Raw genomic sequence first — 15,494 nt, forward strand, 5'->3', positions numbered from 1 at the left:
TTCCAAAAAATAGAAAGGGAAGGAAAACTTCCAGACTCATTCTGTGAAGCCAGCATTACTTTGATTCCCAAACCAGACAGAGACCCAGCAAAAAAAGAGAACTACAGGCCAACATCCCTGATGAATATGGACGCAAAAATTCTCAATCAGATACTAGCAAATCGAATTCAACAGCATATAAAAAGAATTATACACCATGATCAAGTGGGATTCATTCCTGGGCTGCAGGGCTGGTTCAACACTCACAAATCAATCAACGTGATACATCACATTAACAAAAGAAAAGATAAGAACCATATGATCCTGTCAATCGATGCAGAAAAAGCATTTGACAAAATTCAGCATCCTTTCTTAATAAAAACCCTCGAGAAAGTCGGGATAGAAGGAACATACTTAAACATCATAAAAGCCATTTATGAAAAGCCCACAGCTAATATCATCCTCAATGGGGAAAAACTGACAGCTTTCCCCCTGAGACCAGGAACACGACAGGGATGTCCACTCTCACCGCTGCTGTTTCACATAGTGTTGGAAGTGCTAGCATCAGCAATCAGACAACAAAAGGAAATCAAAGGCATCAAAATTGGCAAAGATGAAGTCAAGCTTTCACTTTTTGCAGATGACATGATATTATACATGGAAAACCCGACAGACTCCACCAAAAGTCTCCTAGAACTGATACATGAATTCAGCAAAGTCACAGGATGCAAAATTAATGTACAGAAATCAGCTGCATTCTTAGACACTAATAATGAAGCAACAGAAAGCCAAAGAAACTGACCCCATTCACAATTGCGCCAAGAATCATAAAATACCCAGGAATAAACCTAACCAAAGATGTAAAAGATCTGTGTGCTGAAAACTATAGAAAGCCTTATGAAGGAAATCGAAGAAGATACAAGGAAATGGAAAAACATTCCGTGCTCACGGATTGGAAGAATAAATATTGCTAAAATGTCAATACTACCCAAAGCTATCTACACATTCAATGCAATCCCAATCAAAATTGCACCAGCATTCTTCTTGAAGCTAGAACAAGCAATCCTAAAATTTGTATGGAACCACAAAAGACCCCGAATAGCCAAAGTAATATTGAAGAAGGCGACGACCAAAGTGGGAGGGCATCACAATCCCAAACTTTAGCCTCTACTACAAAGCTGCAGTCATCAAGACAGCATGGTGTTGGCACAAAAATGGACACACAGACCAATGGAATAGAATAGAGACGCCAGAATTGGATCCACAAAAGTATGGCCAACTCATCTTTGACAAAGCAGGGAAGAACATCCAATCAAAAAAAGACAGTCTCGGGGCGCCTGGGTGGCGCAGTCGGTTAAGCGTCCGACTTCAGCCAGGTCACGATCTCGCGGTCCGGGAGTTCGAGCCCCGTGTCAGGCTCTGGGCTGATGGCTCGGAGCCTGGAGCCTGTTTCCGATTCTGTGTCTCCCTCTCTCTCTGCCCCTCCCCCGTTCATGCTCTGTCTCTCTCTGTCCCAAAAATAAATAAACGTTGAAAAAAAATACATATGTAAAAGATCATGTATAATAATTTAAAAAAAAAAAAAAAAGTCTCTTTAACAAATGGTGCTGGGAGAACTGGACAGCAACATGCCGAAGAATGAAACCAGACCACTTTCTTACACCATTCTCAAAAATAAACTCAAAATAGATGAAGGACCTGAATGTGAGACAGGAAACCATCAAAACCCTAGAGGAGAAAGCAGGAAAATACCTCTCTGACCTCAGCCACGGCAATTTCTTACTTGACACATCTCCAAAGGCAAGGGAATTAAAAGCAAATATGAACTATTGGGACCTCATGAAGATAAAAAGCTTCTGCACTGCAAAGGAAACAATCGACAAAACTAAAAGGCAACCGACGGAATGGGAAAAGATATTTGCAAAGGACATATTGGACAAAGGGCTAGTATCCAAAATCTGTAAAGAACTCACTAAACTCCACACCCAAAAAACAAATAATCCAGTGAAGAAATGGGCAGAAAACATGAAGAGACACTTTTCTGAAGAAGACATCCAGATGGCCAACAGGCACATGAAAAGATGCTCAATGTCACTCCTCATCAGGGAAATGCAAATCAAAACCACACTCAGATACCGCCTCACGCCAGTCAGAGTAGCTAAAAGGAACAAATCAGGAGACTATAGATGCTGGCGAGGATGTGGAGAAACGGGAACCCTCTTGCACTGTTGGTGGGAATGCAAACTGGTGCAGCCGCTCTGGAAAATAGTGTGGAGGTTCCTCAAAAAATTAAAAATAGATCTACCCTATGACCCCGCAATAGCACTGCTAGGAATTTACCCACGGGATACAGGAGTGCTGATGCGTAGGGGCCCTTGTATCCCAATGTTTATAGCAGCACTTTCAATAATAGCCAAATTATGGAAAGAGCCTAAATGTCCATCAACTGATGAATGGATAAAGAATTTGTGGTTTATATACACAATGGAATACCACTTGGCAATGAGAAAGAATGAAATCTGGCCTTTTGTAGCAACATGGATGGAACTGGAGAGTGTTATGCTAAGTGAAAAAAGTCATACAGGAAGACAGATACCGTATGTTTTCACTCTTTTGTGGATCCTGAGAAACTTAACAGAAGACTATGGGGGAAGGGAAGGAAAAAAAACAGAGAGGGAAGGAGGCAAACCATAAGACTCTTAAAAACTGAGAATAAACTGAGGGTTGATGGGGGTGGGAGGGAGGGGAAAGTGGTATGGGCATTGAGGAGGGCACCTGTTGGGATGAGCACTGGGTGTTGTTTGGAAACCAATTTGACAATAAATTTCATATTTAAAAAAAATTCTTTTTAATAAAAAAATAAATAAATAAAATGCCCAAATAGTTAGGATGTAGCTGCTAATTAGCAGTTCTGGGCAACAGAAATTAAAAGTCTTATAACTTCTGGACCCAGAAATGCCAAGGACCCAGAGGTGCACACCACTTAAAAATGGTCAAAGGGGCAACCATATGAGGTGCACTCTACTCCAAGCTTACTCCCTCTAGGAAAGCGGCACTCCTCATCCTGAGAACCTGCCCAGGGCAGCATGAGTACTGCATACCATTCTCTGTCACGGCCAGGGTTTGAGCGTCCCCGCTCCCGCATGCCACATCAATGACCTTCAATCCTTTAAGCCCAGCTACCAGCACTGGGATGGCCTCGTCTTCACTGGAGCCTTCAAACAGATAGGACTATCATTAATGTAAGTCCCTCCAAAGAGAAAACCTCCCACCACATGCTCGAGCCAGCTCACAGCAAATGTACCATGGCCTAGTCGGCCGTAGTTCCCTCGGCCCCAGGTGTACAGCTCCCCCTCGGCAGTGATGGCTGCACTATATGTGCTTCCACATGCGATGTGCACCACATGCTTCCCAGCCTGCTTTCCAGAGAAAGCAGAGATCACCTTAGGCTCTTCCAAAGGCCTGTGGAGAGAATGGGAACAAATATGAATGTCCTTCTAAGCATGTCCTTTTAGTGTTAGCAAAGAAAATAACTATCAGAATAAACTATCAGAGTGCCAAGACAGTTTGGCCTTTCAGCTGTCTTATGAAATAATTAAGGAACACAGAATTCAAACACGTAACATTTCCATGATTGTGTGTTAATTGGGTACCCAATGCCAAGCATGACATCCAGCAGTAATATCAAAACAGTGTTAAAGACTCATACAATCAAGTCCAGAGCAGCTTTGTTCACAATGGTCCAAAACAGTGGCCCATCCATAAACAGATCACTCAGCAACAGGGACAAAGCAAGTACTGACACGCCCAACAACTTGGCTGAAGCTTAGGAACTCTGCTAAGTGAAGGGGCCAGAAACAAAATACCATATAGTGACAGAGGGCAGACCAGTGGTTGACAGGAACTGGAGGTAGAGAGCAGGAGTTGACTGCAAAGGATCCAAAGAAAATAGCAGGGGCAATGGAAATAATTTGTGTCTCAGTTATGGTGCATTTGCTGAAATTCATTAAACTGTTCTCTTAAAATTGATGGATTTGTAAACCTCATACAGATGGCTAAAATTTACACATTTGTTAAATAAATGAGGAGGGAATGAAGGAGCAAGGTTTACTAATCACACTCCAAATTATATTTTACAACTGAAAAGTAGGAGGCAGTAAGAATTCAGCAGGTAGAGGCCTTACTAGTTGGCTCTTCATTTTCAAAACTAGAAAAATACCTTATGCTTTCAATCCATAACATGTTCACTGTGATTGTTAACACCTACTCTAGCCTCTCCAAAAACATGGTATACTAACTTTGTGACCCACTATTCTGCAAAATAAATAAATACACACAGAGGCAGGGGCACATACAGGCACAGGGAGAGCTGAACAACCCTATTCTGATACCATTTCTCCCTCCTGTTCAGCTCAAGTTTCAATCTCCCAAAGTTTCTCTCCAACTTCTAGCATCTAGCACTTAACCTCAACTGAGTATTATTTTATTACAAGGTAGTTTTTTTTTTTGTAATTTAGTACAAATTACAACTAGCATACTGGAAGTAAAAACTAATGCCTCCACCCTGTATCTCCATCCTTTCAAATCCTATGAGCCCTGCCCATCTCTTCCCTTTCAGTCCGAGAATAACAATTCTAAATTCTGTAGTTATCATTCCTTTGTTTCTCACCATCGTTTTACCACACTTGTCTGAATCCTGACAATACTGCCAAGTTTGGAATATTTCTGCTGAATGCTAACACTCAATACACATTGCTCAGCTTTTTTCATGGCTTGGGATTCTACCCAGGGATGTCCAACTCCATCCCATTGCAGTGAGAACAGGCCAGACTCCTCTCAACAGTGCTGTTCATGCCTCTGACCCCCTTCAAGTGCATCTTCAATTTTAATCAAATGCCCAAGTTTTGCTCCACTAGGCTCCACTCAAACCAGCAATATGTAAAAGTGTTCCCACCACTCTGTGGCAGCTATGGGTACTCTCCATTTTCACAACAATGCATTTAGAACAATCATTTTGTTTTATTCCTGGTCTCTCACAATAATCAAAAGCTTCTACAAAATAGGACATTAAGAAATATTTTTGTACCTATGAAAATGAAATGGCTCAAGGAAAGGAGGATCTTATCTGATAGAGACATGTTGAAGTGTTTGTGAATAAAGAAACAAGTAGCGTGGGATTTGCTTTAGAAAATTCCACAGTGTGAGGTGTGCCATGTATAGTTAAAACAGGAGTGACAAAAGCTGGAAGCATTCCATCTGAGAGAGAAGAACACGAAGGCCAATTGATGTCATCTTCTGATGTGGGAAGGCAGAACTCCCATAGCATCACCCAGGGGCTGACACATCTTGATTGCTTTCTCCACCCTAGCCCTAAATGTCAGAGCAACTGGAACACCCATTCACACTCCTTTTCCACCCTATTTTGGATACAGTAACTCAAAAGAAGAGCAAGTCAATTACAAGAATGGGCCATACATACACAGTGTCCCCATGGCCCAACCGTCCTCCATCCCCACAGCCCCAGGAGTACACCTCTCCGGTGGCTGCCAGAGCCAGGTAGTGGTGACCATCAGAATGGGCAGCAATCTTTACAATGTTTCTGGAGGCAAGACCCTGGACCAGCTGTGGGGCCTAAAAGGGTAAAAATAGGAAGAAAATTAGTAAGCAGTCCAAGGACAATGAAAACAGCATGACTCTTCTCACGCATCTTATTTTAACAAACGCTCCTGGAACTGGAAGAACATGAGCCTATGGAGACTGCCAGCCAACTGTCTAGATGCCCTGCCCACTACCAACAGAAGAGTGGGCAGCCTCCAAGAGCTCTGTGACATTACTAGGCCACCTCCACATAATGAAAACTCAACAATGTAAGCACCTTTCTTTAATAGGAACATGTACTATCTGACAAGGCCCAATTTCCTCAGATTATCTGATACTGCCTCACCCCCAAAGTCAATTGAGTTTACACATGGAAAGTTAGTTTAAAAATGGGATTCATAATGGGCAATAAGTATTACTATAAGGAGCTCCTGATCTTAACAATTAAGAAATTCTGCCCCAAGATTTTGGCAACAATTATGATTGAGATTATTAAATAAAACTAATAAAATACACTGAACAGAGGTTTCCAAATCTTCAGAAATCAAATGACTTAAAGACTAGACACCTCTGTAGCTCCTGTAGTAGAAAACCACCCACCAAGGAAAGCAATCTGGGCCCAGAACACCCACCAGTGTGTCACTGTTGTAGGCCTGCGTGTACACACGGCCATTCCTTGACAAGATCAGGAAGCGCTTCTCAGCACAGGCAATTTGCGTGACTCCCAGATTGGCAAGTCCTTCACACTGAATTGGACCAATCACATTGGCATAGTATTTCCATCCTATTAACCCCCATCCTATGACCTCTTGCAATGATCCCTGTAAGATAACAAAGTAAACATTTTGTTTAGAGTGGCAAGAAAATTTCTTTCTTAGTCAAAAAAGAATAATTTATGCTAAGAGTAACACTGAGATACTGTGGGATAAAAACAAAGCAAGTAAAGAAAGGAGATGATCCAAAACATCAAAATAACTCAAAACATCCCATATTACCTCAGTTAACAGGTAAGATCAAGCATATTTTTCCACAGCACTTCATCTTAACAGAGCCCATTAAAAAGTAATACAAGTTAAAAAAAAAAAAAAAAAAAGTAATACAAGTAAACCTTAAACAAATGCTCAAACCATATCAGGTTACCATTTTTACCATAACGGGCAGAAACCTAAAAGCCTAAGCACAAGGCTGGCAGACAAGTATCCAACTGTTGGTGGGGATGAGAAGGATCAAGCTGTGTGTGAACAATTTTGTGATAATCGGCTAGTGTCCACCCACATCAGGTACATCACCACTGGTGCATGCATTTGCACGAACAAGAACAAATGTATGAGGTTGGCCATTGCAGCACTACTGGAATAGTACACTTCTGACCACACAGATTCCAACAAAAAAATCATGATACAACCATACATGGAATACTGAGTTGCATTAAAATAAAGAGAGAGGCTTTGTTTATTGATAAACTCCTTGGTACACACTGTGTAGTGACAAAAATAAGCTACAACATGCTACCACTAATATATTCATTTCAGAGAATACTGAAGGATATATAAGAGACTAGAAAAATGAAAAGTAGCAGGTGCAAAACCAGGTGGGTGGGGGGACAGGGAAATAACATCGTCTCTGCATTTAATTTTGATTTTTGAACCATGTGAATATATTATTTGGAAAAAAACAAATGACTATAAAATGAGATAAATACACATCCTGCTAAAAATAAAAGTTAGAAAAAACTGGATTCAAATCCAGGATTATTCTGTGTGACCCTGCTAAAATTCACTGCCACTCCAAATGGCAGTTTTCTCATCAATACAGTGGGGTAGTGTTGTGATGGTCAGATGCAACTGTGAATGTGAAGTCCTCAGGTGGCCCGCACTGGCAGGCTCTACACACATGTAGATTAGTGTCATCAGTGCTCTGAGCAGCATTACAGACAGCCCATGTTCTGAGCTCCTAGTGTACAAAAAAATACGCTGGAATCTCCCTGAGGAAGGCAGGACAGCATGTGGTTGTTTGGATAAAGGAGAGTTCTCTGGAGCTATACCTCCTGAATCTGGAACCTGCAACACTGAATTGGGTCCTCAACCCATGTACACCTCAGCTTGCTCACCACTCACTCTGACCACTGACAATACCTTAAAATGTATACATGTTTACACTTGTACACCAGCAGAGTGTCTGGCTGGCTCAGAGTGGAGCATCCAACTCTTGATCCCAGGGTTGTGAGTTAAAGATCCACATTGGACGTGGACCCTACTTCCAAAAAAAAAAAAAAAAAAAAAAAAAAAAAGGCTGTAAGCCAGCTCCACCCCCAATACCAGAGAAAGTGGCACAGAATGAGAACCTACAGGTGCTAATGACTGTAGTACACACAAAGATACAAAGAATAAACACTGCTAGCGCAGGTACCTTATGAGATGTTGGCGAGCTACACAGAGGTGGCATACAGGGAGTAGCCAGGCGGTCTAAATGGGCCATGACAACAACTGCAGTTTGTTGTAAGTCAATGGCGAGCTCATTATCTTGTGGAAGAGTAAGGTATCTCAGAAAACTCTCGTTAGGGCTCAGGGGACCAGACAAAAGCTAGAGAAGAAAAGTAAACAAGCATCTTCAAAACGCTGGAAAAAATTCAAGTAACACAATTAGCCATTAACAACTCTTTATATTTTGGTATTCACAGTTGTGCATCATCTACTCCTTTTAGCCATCAGATGAGAAGTACTGCTGATGCACTGACCCTACACATCTACATATATACACACCTGCTGTAAAACTGCACACAGCAGTGCCTGCACATTTGCACATCCATCACGCATGTGCATACTCTACACAGGTCAATGACATGGTCCAGACATCCTACAGGCTCCCCACCCCACTCCCCCCTCCCCACCCCCTGGCCCGGCCAATAGCCCTCAGAATGCAGAGGAAGCTTCCTAGGAACACAGCACTACACCTCAACCTGGCTTTACAAACTGAAAACTAAAACCTAATGCCACCCACTCTGAAGGAAACCTAATGTTACTCGGACATTAACATTAAGTAAATCTAATTCTTCTTTTTTAAAAATTGTTTATTTATTTTGAGAAAAAGAGAGAATGAGAGGGGAAGAAGGGCAGAGGGAGAGGGTGAGGGGGAGAAAGTGGGGGGGAGGAGGGAGGGAGGGAGGGAGAGGGAGAGAGGGAGAGAGGGAGAGAGGGAGAGAGGGAGAGGGAGAGAGGGAGAGAGAGAGAGAGAGAGAGAGAGAGAGAGAGAGAGAATCCCAAGCAGGCCTCAGCTGTCAGCACAGAGCCCAAAACAGGGCTCAATCCCAGGAACTGTGAGATCATGACCTGAGCCAAAATCAAGAGTCAGGACACTTAACCAACTGAGTCAATCAAGCACCCCAAATCTAATTCTTCTAAAGGCAGAAAGCCTTATTACAATTAAAGACTGCCAAGTGATAGAAAATTAACTTTATAATGGAATGGCTGTCCCCCCCCCCCCCAAAAAAGACCTACAAGATCAAACTTGTACTTCTAAAAAGAAGCAGTCCCAGGGGTTCAGACCCAGGACGCAGACAGGCCCTCCTCTGCTACCAGCCTTGTTTTCCTAGGACAAACACAGTGATGACTTAGGTGACACACTCCATGCAGTGCCCTGCACAAAGAAAGGGCCAAAAAGTAAGCCACTATTCTCAATGCTCTTTTTATAATATGTATTTAAAAGTGGGTATGTCAGACTTAGCTCTGTGCTGCAGTACAGCTGGTGCTCGTTGAACTGTCTTCTCCATAAACAGTATATGGAGTAACATGGAAGAGAAGGACTACCAGACTTCTCAAGGCAGACTTCTCAAAACAAATAAACATTAACCACTAGGCAACTACACGACCTCACGGTGGAGCACATCCTCAGAACCGAACACACACTCCATCCCACACCAGCTCAGCTTCAGCAACTTGTGCCGCCTCCCCATGTTATTACTGCAAGTGCCCATAAGGACCTGCTTGACTCTCTCACTTTGTTCTTGAAATATTGTCAGAATTTTTACCCATTTTCATGCCTCTACTAATTCTTTCATGGAAGTGAGCATGCCTTCTTTATATCTTCCACAGCATCTTAAACTCACTCTCCATCACAGCCAAAGCACAACATGACTGGTTACTGGGAACACACAGGTAATAATAAACCCACAAACACAAAGGGCTAAATGGCTCTAATCCAGCAGAAAGAAAACTACATGGTCAAAAAGCAGTAGAAGAATCTCTCTAAAAGTACAAGTTGATACATGTCAAGAAATACATTCTCCCTACTAAGTATACACAATCCAGAACACACACACACAGATGCCATATGCTCAAGTGATATTCCACCGCATCGAATGAAACTCACCCCATGATATCCCACACCTGTCCTACATCTGACTCACTATTGTCATCACCAAATACACACTTTCCCCTAGAGACAACTACTGCCACAGACATGCACTCTGGTTTTGTTTATAAAAGTCTAACTCTTTTAGGATAACTGAATTAAGAAAGCTATTTAAAGGCAGAGTTTTTTTATGGTACTTACGTGAGTGTCACCTTCTGTATGAGGGGCATCTTTACTGCAGATGATACTCTGGAATCTTTGCAGTAAAGGGAGAAGAGGAGCACTGGTACCCTGGGCAGACCGCTCATTGTCAGTTTCCTGCGTCCCACTGTCCCACAACTGAAGCAACAACAGGATGGCAGATAACATTTGGCTGAAAGAGAAAATATCTTTATTATCTAGTAAAAACATATTAGCTTTTATTGCCATGGACTGTCAAAAATAAAAGCAGACAGCTAAATAAAATAGAAAAAATACTTTAGATTGAAAAGGAAACTAAAATAACGCCATGAAAACAATTCTTGGCAGTAAAAGCACTTAATCAATGCCAACATTTTAGCACAACATATCCACCTTCTGAGGATAAGAAATATAAAACCAGTTAAGAAGTTCAAACAGCACTTTCTAAAGAGAATTTCTAGGACCTTAAACTAATGGAATAAAAATCATTTGAAGAAAATTAAAAAGAAAAAAAAAGGAACAGGTCTTAGACTACAAAAGTTGAACATAAAACATGAAGTGAAGAGGAGCGCCTGGGTGGCTCAGTCAGTTAAGGTGCCAACTCTTGATTTTTGGCTCAGGTCACGATCTCACAATTTATGGGTTTGAGCACTACATCGGGCTCTGGACTAACGGTGCAGAGCTTGCTTGAAATTCTCTCTCCCCCTCTCTCTCTACCCTTCCCCTGCTTGCTCTCTAAAAAAATAAATAAACAAACTTTAAAAAAAAAAAAAAAAAAAAAGGGAAGTGAAGAAAACCTAATTGTACCCAGGCTTGAAAGAAGAGAAACTCCTGGGATACGGTTCTTTGATTATAGAACACCACATATTTTTACAAACACAAATGATTCAATGAAATGCCATAAAGTGAAACAGATGTTCAGATACAGAGGTGTTCCATGAAATGCTCCCAGCCTGCAGCACCCCTTACCTCAGTGTGCCTCTCTGCACAGCCAGCTCTAACAGAATGGCCAGGGCCAGGTGCTGGTCCTGCAGGGGGATGGTTCCTGGCCCTTTGGTACCAGGCGTTCCATGAACATCTCTGAAATGACAGCAGTGGATGCAAGAACAAAGTAGCATGAGAACTTAAAGACAGCATGTATATTTTTAATATTTAGAATCAAGTTTCTGAGACTTACTACTCAAATTTAATCAGAGATTTTAAAGTATACAATTAACGAGGTGCCTGAGTTAAGCATCTGACTTCAGCTCAGGTCATGATCTCCTGGCTTGTGAGTTCAAACCCCGCATCAGGCTCTGTGCTGACAGCTCAGAGTCTGGAGCCTGCTTCAGCTTCTGTCTCTGTCTCCCTCTGCCCTCCCCCACTCATGCAGTCTCTCTCTCTCTTAAATATAAATAGACATTAAAAATTTTTAATAAAAAATAAAGTATACAATTAACTTAAAAAGATATGTTTTTATTAAAAGACTTCAGATACAAAAGATGACTACACTAGAAAACACATATTCCAGTTTCCACAGCATAAAATTATTTATATCATTATTCAAATCATGAGTAGAAACATGTTTAGATATGTTTCCACTTTCAGTGAAATCTAAGGCTATTAGAGTATCAACATCCCTCTATGAAAATGGAGAAAAATCAACTTCTAAAAGCACCTGAGACTCTAGACAAAATGTCTATGCTTATTTTTATCTTTTATCAAATAAATATTTTAACTTTTCCCCAATAATAAATGACAATTCTTCTGAACCCAAGATGGAGAACTGAGGGCTTTCTGACATCAACATTATAGCTGAATATTTGAAATTACAGTTGAACCCTGAACAATACGAGTTTGAACTGCACAAATTCACTTATATGCAGATTTTTTTTCAATACAGATATTGGAAAATTTTTTGGAGATTTGCAACAATTTGAAAAAACTCACAGATGAACCATGTAGCTTAGAAATACCAAAAAATTTAAGAAAAGGGTATTATTATAAAAATATAGTAAATAATACATACAACACAAAATATGCATTGATCCACTGTTCATGTTATCGGTCAGGCTTCTAGTCAACATGCTATTAGTTTAGTTTGGGGAAGTAAAATGTTATATGTGGATTTTTAACTGTGTGAATGGCTGGCACCTCTACCCCCTACATTGTTCAAGGATCAACTGTAATTCAAAGCCTATTTTCAGGGCCCCCAGCCCAAAACCTTGTCACAATGCCTATATCAGCTCTCTAGGGAGCCAAACTCACAGTCTGTTAGCACAGAGACCACAGGTGTCCTTGCACATTGGAAGGGGCAGAGCAGTGACCTCTTTTGACAAAGCAAATGAGAAAAGACTCACTTCTCCTCTAATTATGTCTTTGGCGTTGAATTACGTATTAAGTATATATACTTTTTCTTTTTAAAAACCTAAAAATTTAAAGTTAACAAAAATATATAACACCCAAGACCAGAGTTCAGGGTTTTCCTTATAGAAAATGATTCACATTCAAAAATTTTTTACACTAAAAAGAATAGATGGAGGTTTAAACATTTTGATCTTGAGTAGCTATTTAGTACCATGTTGTCTATTAAGACAACACCCATCACTCAGAATGGTAGCATCCATATTCTCACTGAAAGGCACCCAATAGATGCTCACTTAATGAATGACTGATACCCAAATCATAAATACCTGAAAAAAAATACATTACAAAAATATTTTTCATTTTTCCATCTGATTCAATATGATAGCTTCCAGGGTCTAATCAGAATATCAAAAGCAAACATTTGAAAAGCTGAAAATCAAGATCCAGAATAACAGAGCTGAGGGCAGGCTGGAGACATACACACAAACCTGCTCTAAAGAGAAGGTGAGACAAGACTGAAACATGTTAGAACCATTCAGAGTTAAGATGTGAAAAGAAAGAACTCACCCTGTCACGACGGATCTAAGGAACTTGGCTGCTCTCTCTACCACCTCCAGCCACACAGAGGACACTGTGCTCTCATCAAAGAGCGAGGCCTCAGGCAGGGCTCTCAGGGCATCCAGGGACTCCTGCAATAGCTCGCTGCATAGATCCGCATCTTCACCTGGGCACACATGCATCAGAGGAGGCCATCCACTCCTCAGGCAGCACTGACAAGTAAAGCCCTCCCCACTCTCCCAGATGGTCCTCCAACCCCTCTGTGTGAGAAGACACCACTGTCACATTTTCAATCCCTCACTTTCCTCTCAATGAGATACTCCAAGAACTCAAGAGATTAAAACTTAATACAGGTGCCCCAAAGTCAGTTCTTTATGTTATGACTCTCTCATGAGCAATTCTAACTTCTTGTTCTCCTAGAAAATAAATCAGCACTGATGTACTAACAGTGGTTTACCTGCAACATAAACACATACACACTTTTTCTTATTTTTTTTTTTTTTTTTTTTTTAAAGAACAGACCTGAAAAGTCAAATAGACTGAAGCCTCTCATTCTACAAACAAGAAAAATGAGGCACACAGACTACATGGGATCAGCCCAAGGGCATGTGGTGGCAGAACTGAGAAGAGAACCCAAGTCTCCTGATGTGGTGAGGAAACCGAACGACACTCTGGGCCCACATACCTGATCGCCACGCCCTGCGTAAAAAGGCAAAGGCAAAGGAGAGAGCTGCTCGGGATCCGACTCTCGCAAGTCCTTCCACTCCTTTGCCTGTGGGTCGGGAACTGCGGACAACACACATGGGAGTTGTGATAACTGGTCAGAGGACTGTGCAAATACTAAAATAAAATAAATAATATGGAAGGATTTGTACCAAAATGTGATCACTGAATTTCTTTAGACAGCAGGATCACAAGTGACTTTTAGTTTCATATTTAAAAACTTTTACCAAATGTCCTTTGTAAAGGAAGTTCCCTCTTTAAGGAAGAAAAAAAAAAGGCATTTACAGAGAATTTTAAATGACTTGCAGAAATTCTCACAAAATAATCTCAGAGAGCTGATATTATTAGTCAGGGAGACACACATGGTAAACAGAAAATCAACATATAAATACATAAATGGAGAGATTAAAGCTCATGTAGCAAAGAAAAGGCAGGTGAGGGCGTTGAGAGAACAATACGACAAATTCCCGGGACTGCACCTAGGGCTATGGAATCTGTATTTGCTTTGGCCCCTTTTAGGTCTATGTGCTGACCAGGAGTAGAGACTCCATGTACCTGTCCTATTCTCTTTCACCCTCATCTTGCTGAGTTTATCCTCTCCTGAATTTAGTGCTTATCATTCTCACATGTCTTTTTTAAGCTTTTTACTACTTCTGTATGTAAATTTAACAAGATATGCATATTTTTTAAAGTTATACAAATAGTATACCATGATATTCTAAAAAAAACAAAAAACTAGAATACAAAAAAAGTGTACAATATAAACTCAATCATGCAACTTTATACGGCTGAATATTTCTACTATGTATTATATTTTTCAAACTTACTATAATATTCTTTCACAATCAGGGGGAAATGCTATGAAAAATAGGTAATGATATGGAATGACCTTCCCAAGATACAATGTCAAGTAAAATTAGCAGTGAAGAACGTGTGGATCCCAGAGAGGCAGCTAGTATGCACATTCTGTGAATCCTGAGCTCTATGAGGGAAGCTCATGAGGAGACACAAGAAACTGTAATTAGTGGCTGCCTCTAATGAGAGGACTGGGTGCCTAGGAGACAGGATTAAGGAGATTTAAACTTTATTTCTGAATGAGAAATATAAATATTACAAGATACATATGTATAATAATACACGTGGTCTTTAAAACAGGAAGTACACATGCTAAGTCTATTCTCCCTCTGGGAGAAAATTGCTCCAGGAAAAGCATGAAACTGGGGCTCCCCTCAGGTAATCATAATGGCCCCTGAGAAAGTGCCCAACAGTCCTCAATCTGCACAGTTTAAAAACTGCTAAATCTTCAATAAGTCACTCTCTATTTTACAGATACTCAAGGAAAAAAAAAGCAAATAGCTTAGACCCACTCCCATCCACACCAGTCAACAATCCAACCCATTGCTAATTCCACAAAAAAAGGTGAAATCCACCACTATTCAGTAAATTGAGAAATGAGGAAATCTACAAAAATTTAGAAGATATCATGACACATCTAACAGACTGGCTAAAACAAAGCAGCAACAAATTCAAACGCTGACAAGGCTATGGGGAAACTAAATCATTCATACATAGTTGATGAGACTATACAATTACACAGCTATTTTGGAAAGAGCGCAGCAATGACCTACAAACCTAAACATAATAAGACCCAACAATTGAACTCCAGGGCATTTATTCCAAAAAAATGAAACTGAGGTTCACACAAAAACCTGTCCACAAATATTCACAGCAGCTTTAATTCATAAAACTCAAAAACCGTA

The 15,494-nt window shown here is 40.7% G+C and overlaps 1 protein-coding gene across 5 annotated transcripts in view; it reads right to left on the reverse strand.

Annotated features, from left to right (window-relative positions):
- The window catches only part of HERC2 (HECT and RLD domain containing E3 ubiquitin protein ligase 2), a 289,146-nt gene that overhangs the window by 205,133 nt on the left and 68,519 nt on the right, over positions 1-15,494 (reverse strand). For all 5 annotated transcript variants that reach the window (XR_003969350.1, XM_030317589.1, XM_030317587.1 and 2 more), the window contains 9 exons: positions 13,697-13,797; positions 13,021-13,177; positions 11,077-11,187; positions 10,129-10,300; positions 7,987-8,160; positions 6,210-6,398; positions 5,459-5,610; positions 3,284-3,441; positions 3,081-3,194 (listed from right to left, as the gene is read on the reverse strand). Coding sequence is in view for 4 of the 5 variants with exons in the window: in XM_030317589.1 (XP_030173449.1) it covers positions 3,081-3,194; positions 3,284-3,441; positions 5,459-5,610; positions 6,210-6,398; positions 7,987-8,160; positions 10,129-10,300; positions 11,077-11,187; positions 13,021-13,177; positions 13,697-13,797 (1,328 nt within the window). In the remaining variant the exon portion in view is untranslated. The remainder of the gene's footprint in view (positions 1-3,080; positions 3,195-3,283; positions 3,442-5,458; positions 5,611-6,209; positions 6,399-7,986; positions 8,161-10,128; positions 10,301-11,076; positions 11,188-13,020; positions 13,178-13,696; positions 13,798-15,494) is intronic.

This window comes from Lynx canadensis, chromosome B3, assembly GCF_007474595.2.
Source record: "Lynx canadensis isolate LIC74 chromosome B3, mLynCan4.pri.v2, whole genome shotgun sequence".
Taxonomy (NCBI): domain Eukaryota; kingdom Metazoa; phylum Chordata; class Mammalia; order Carnivora; family Felidae; genus Lynx; species Lynx canadensis.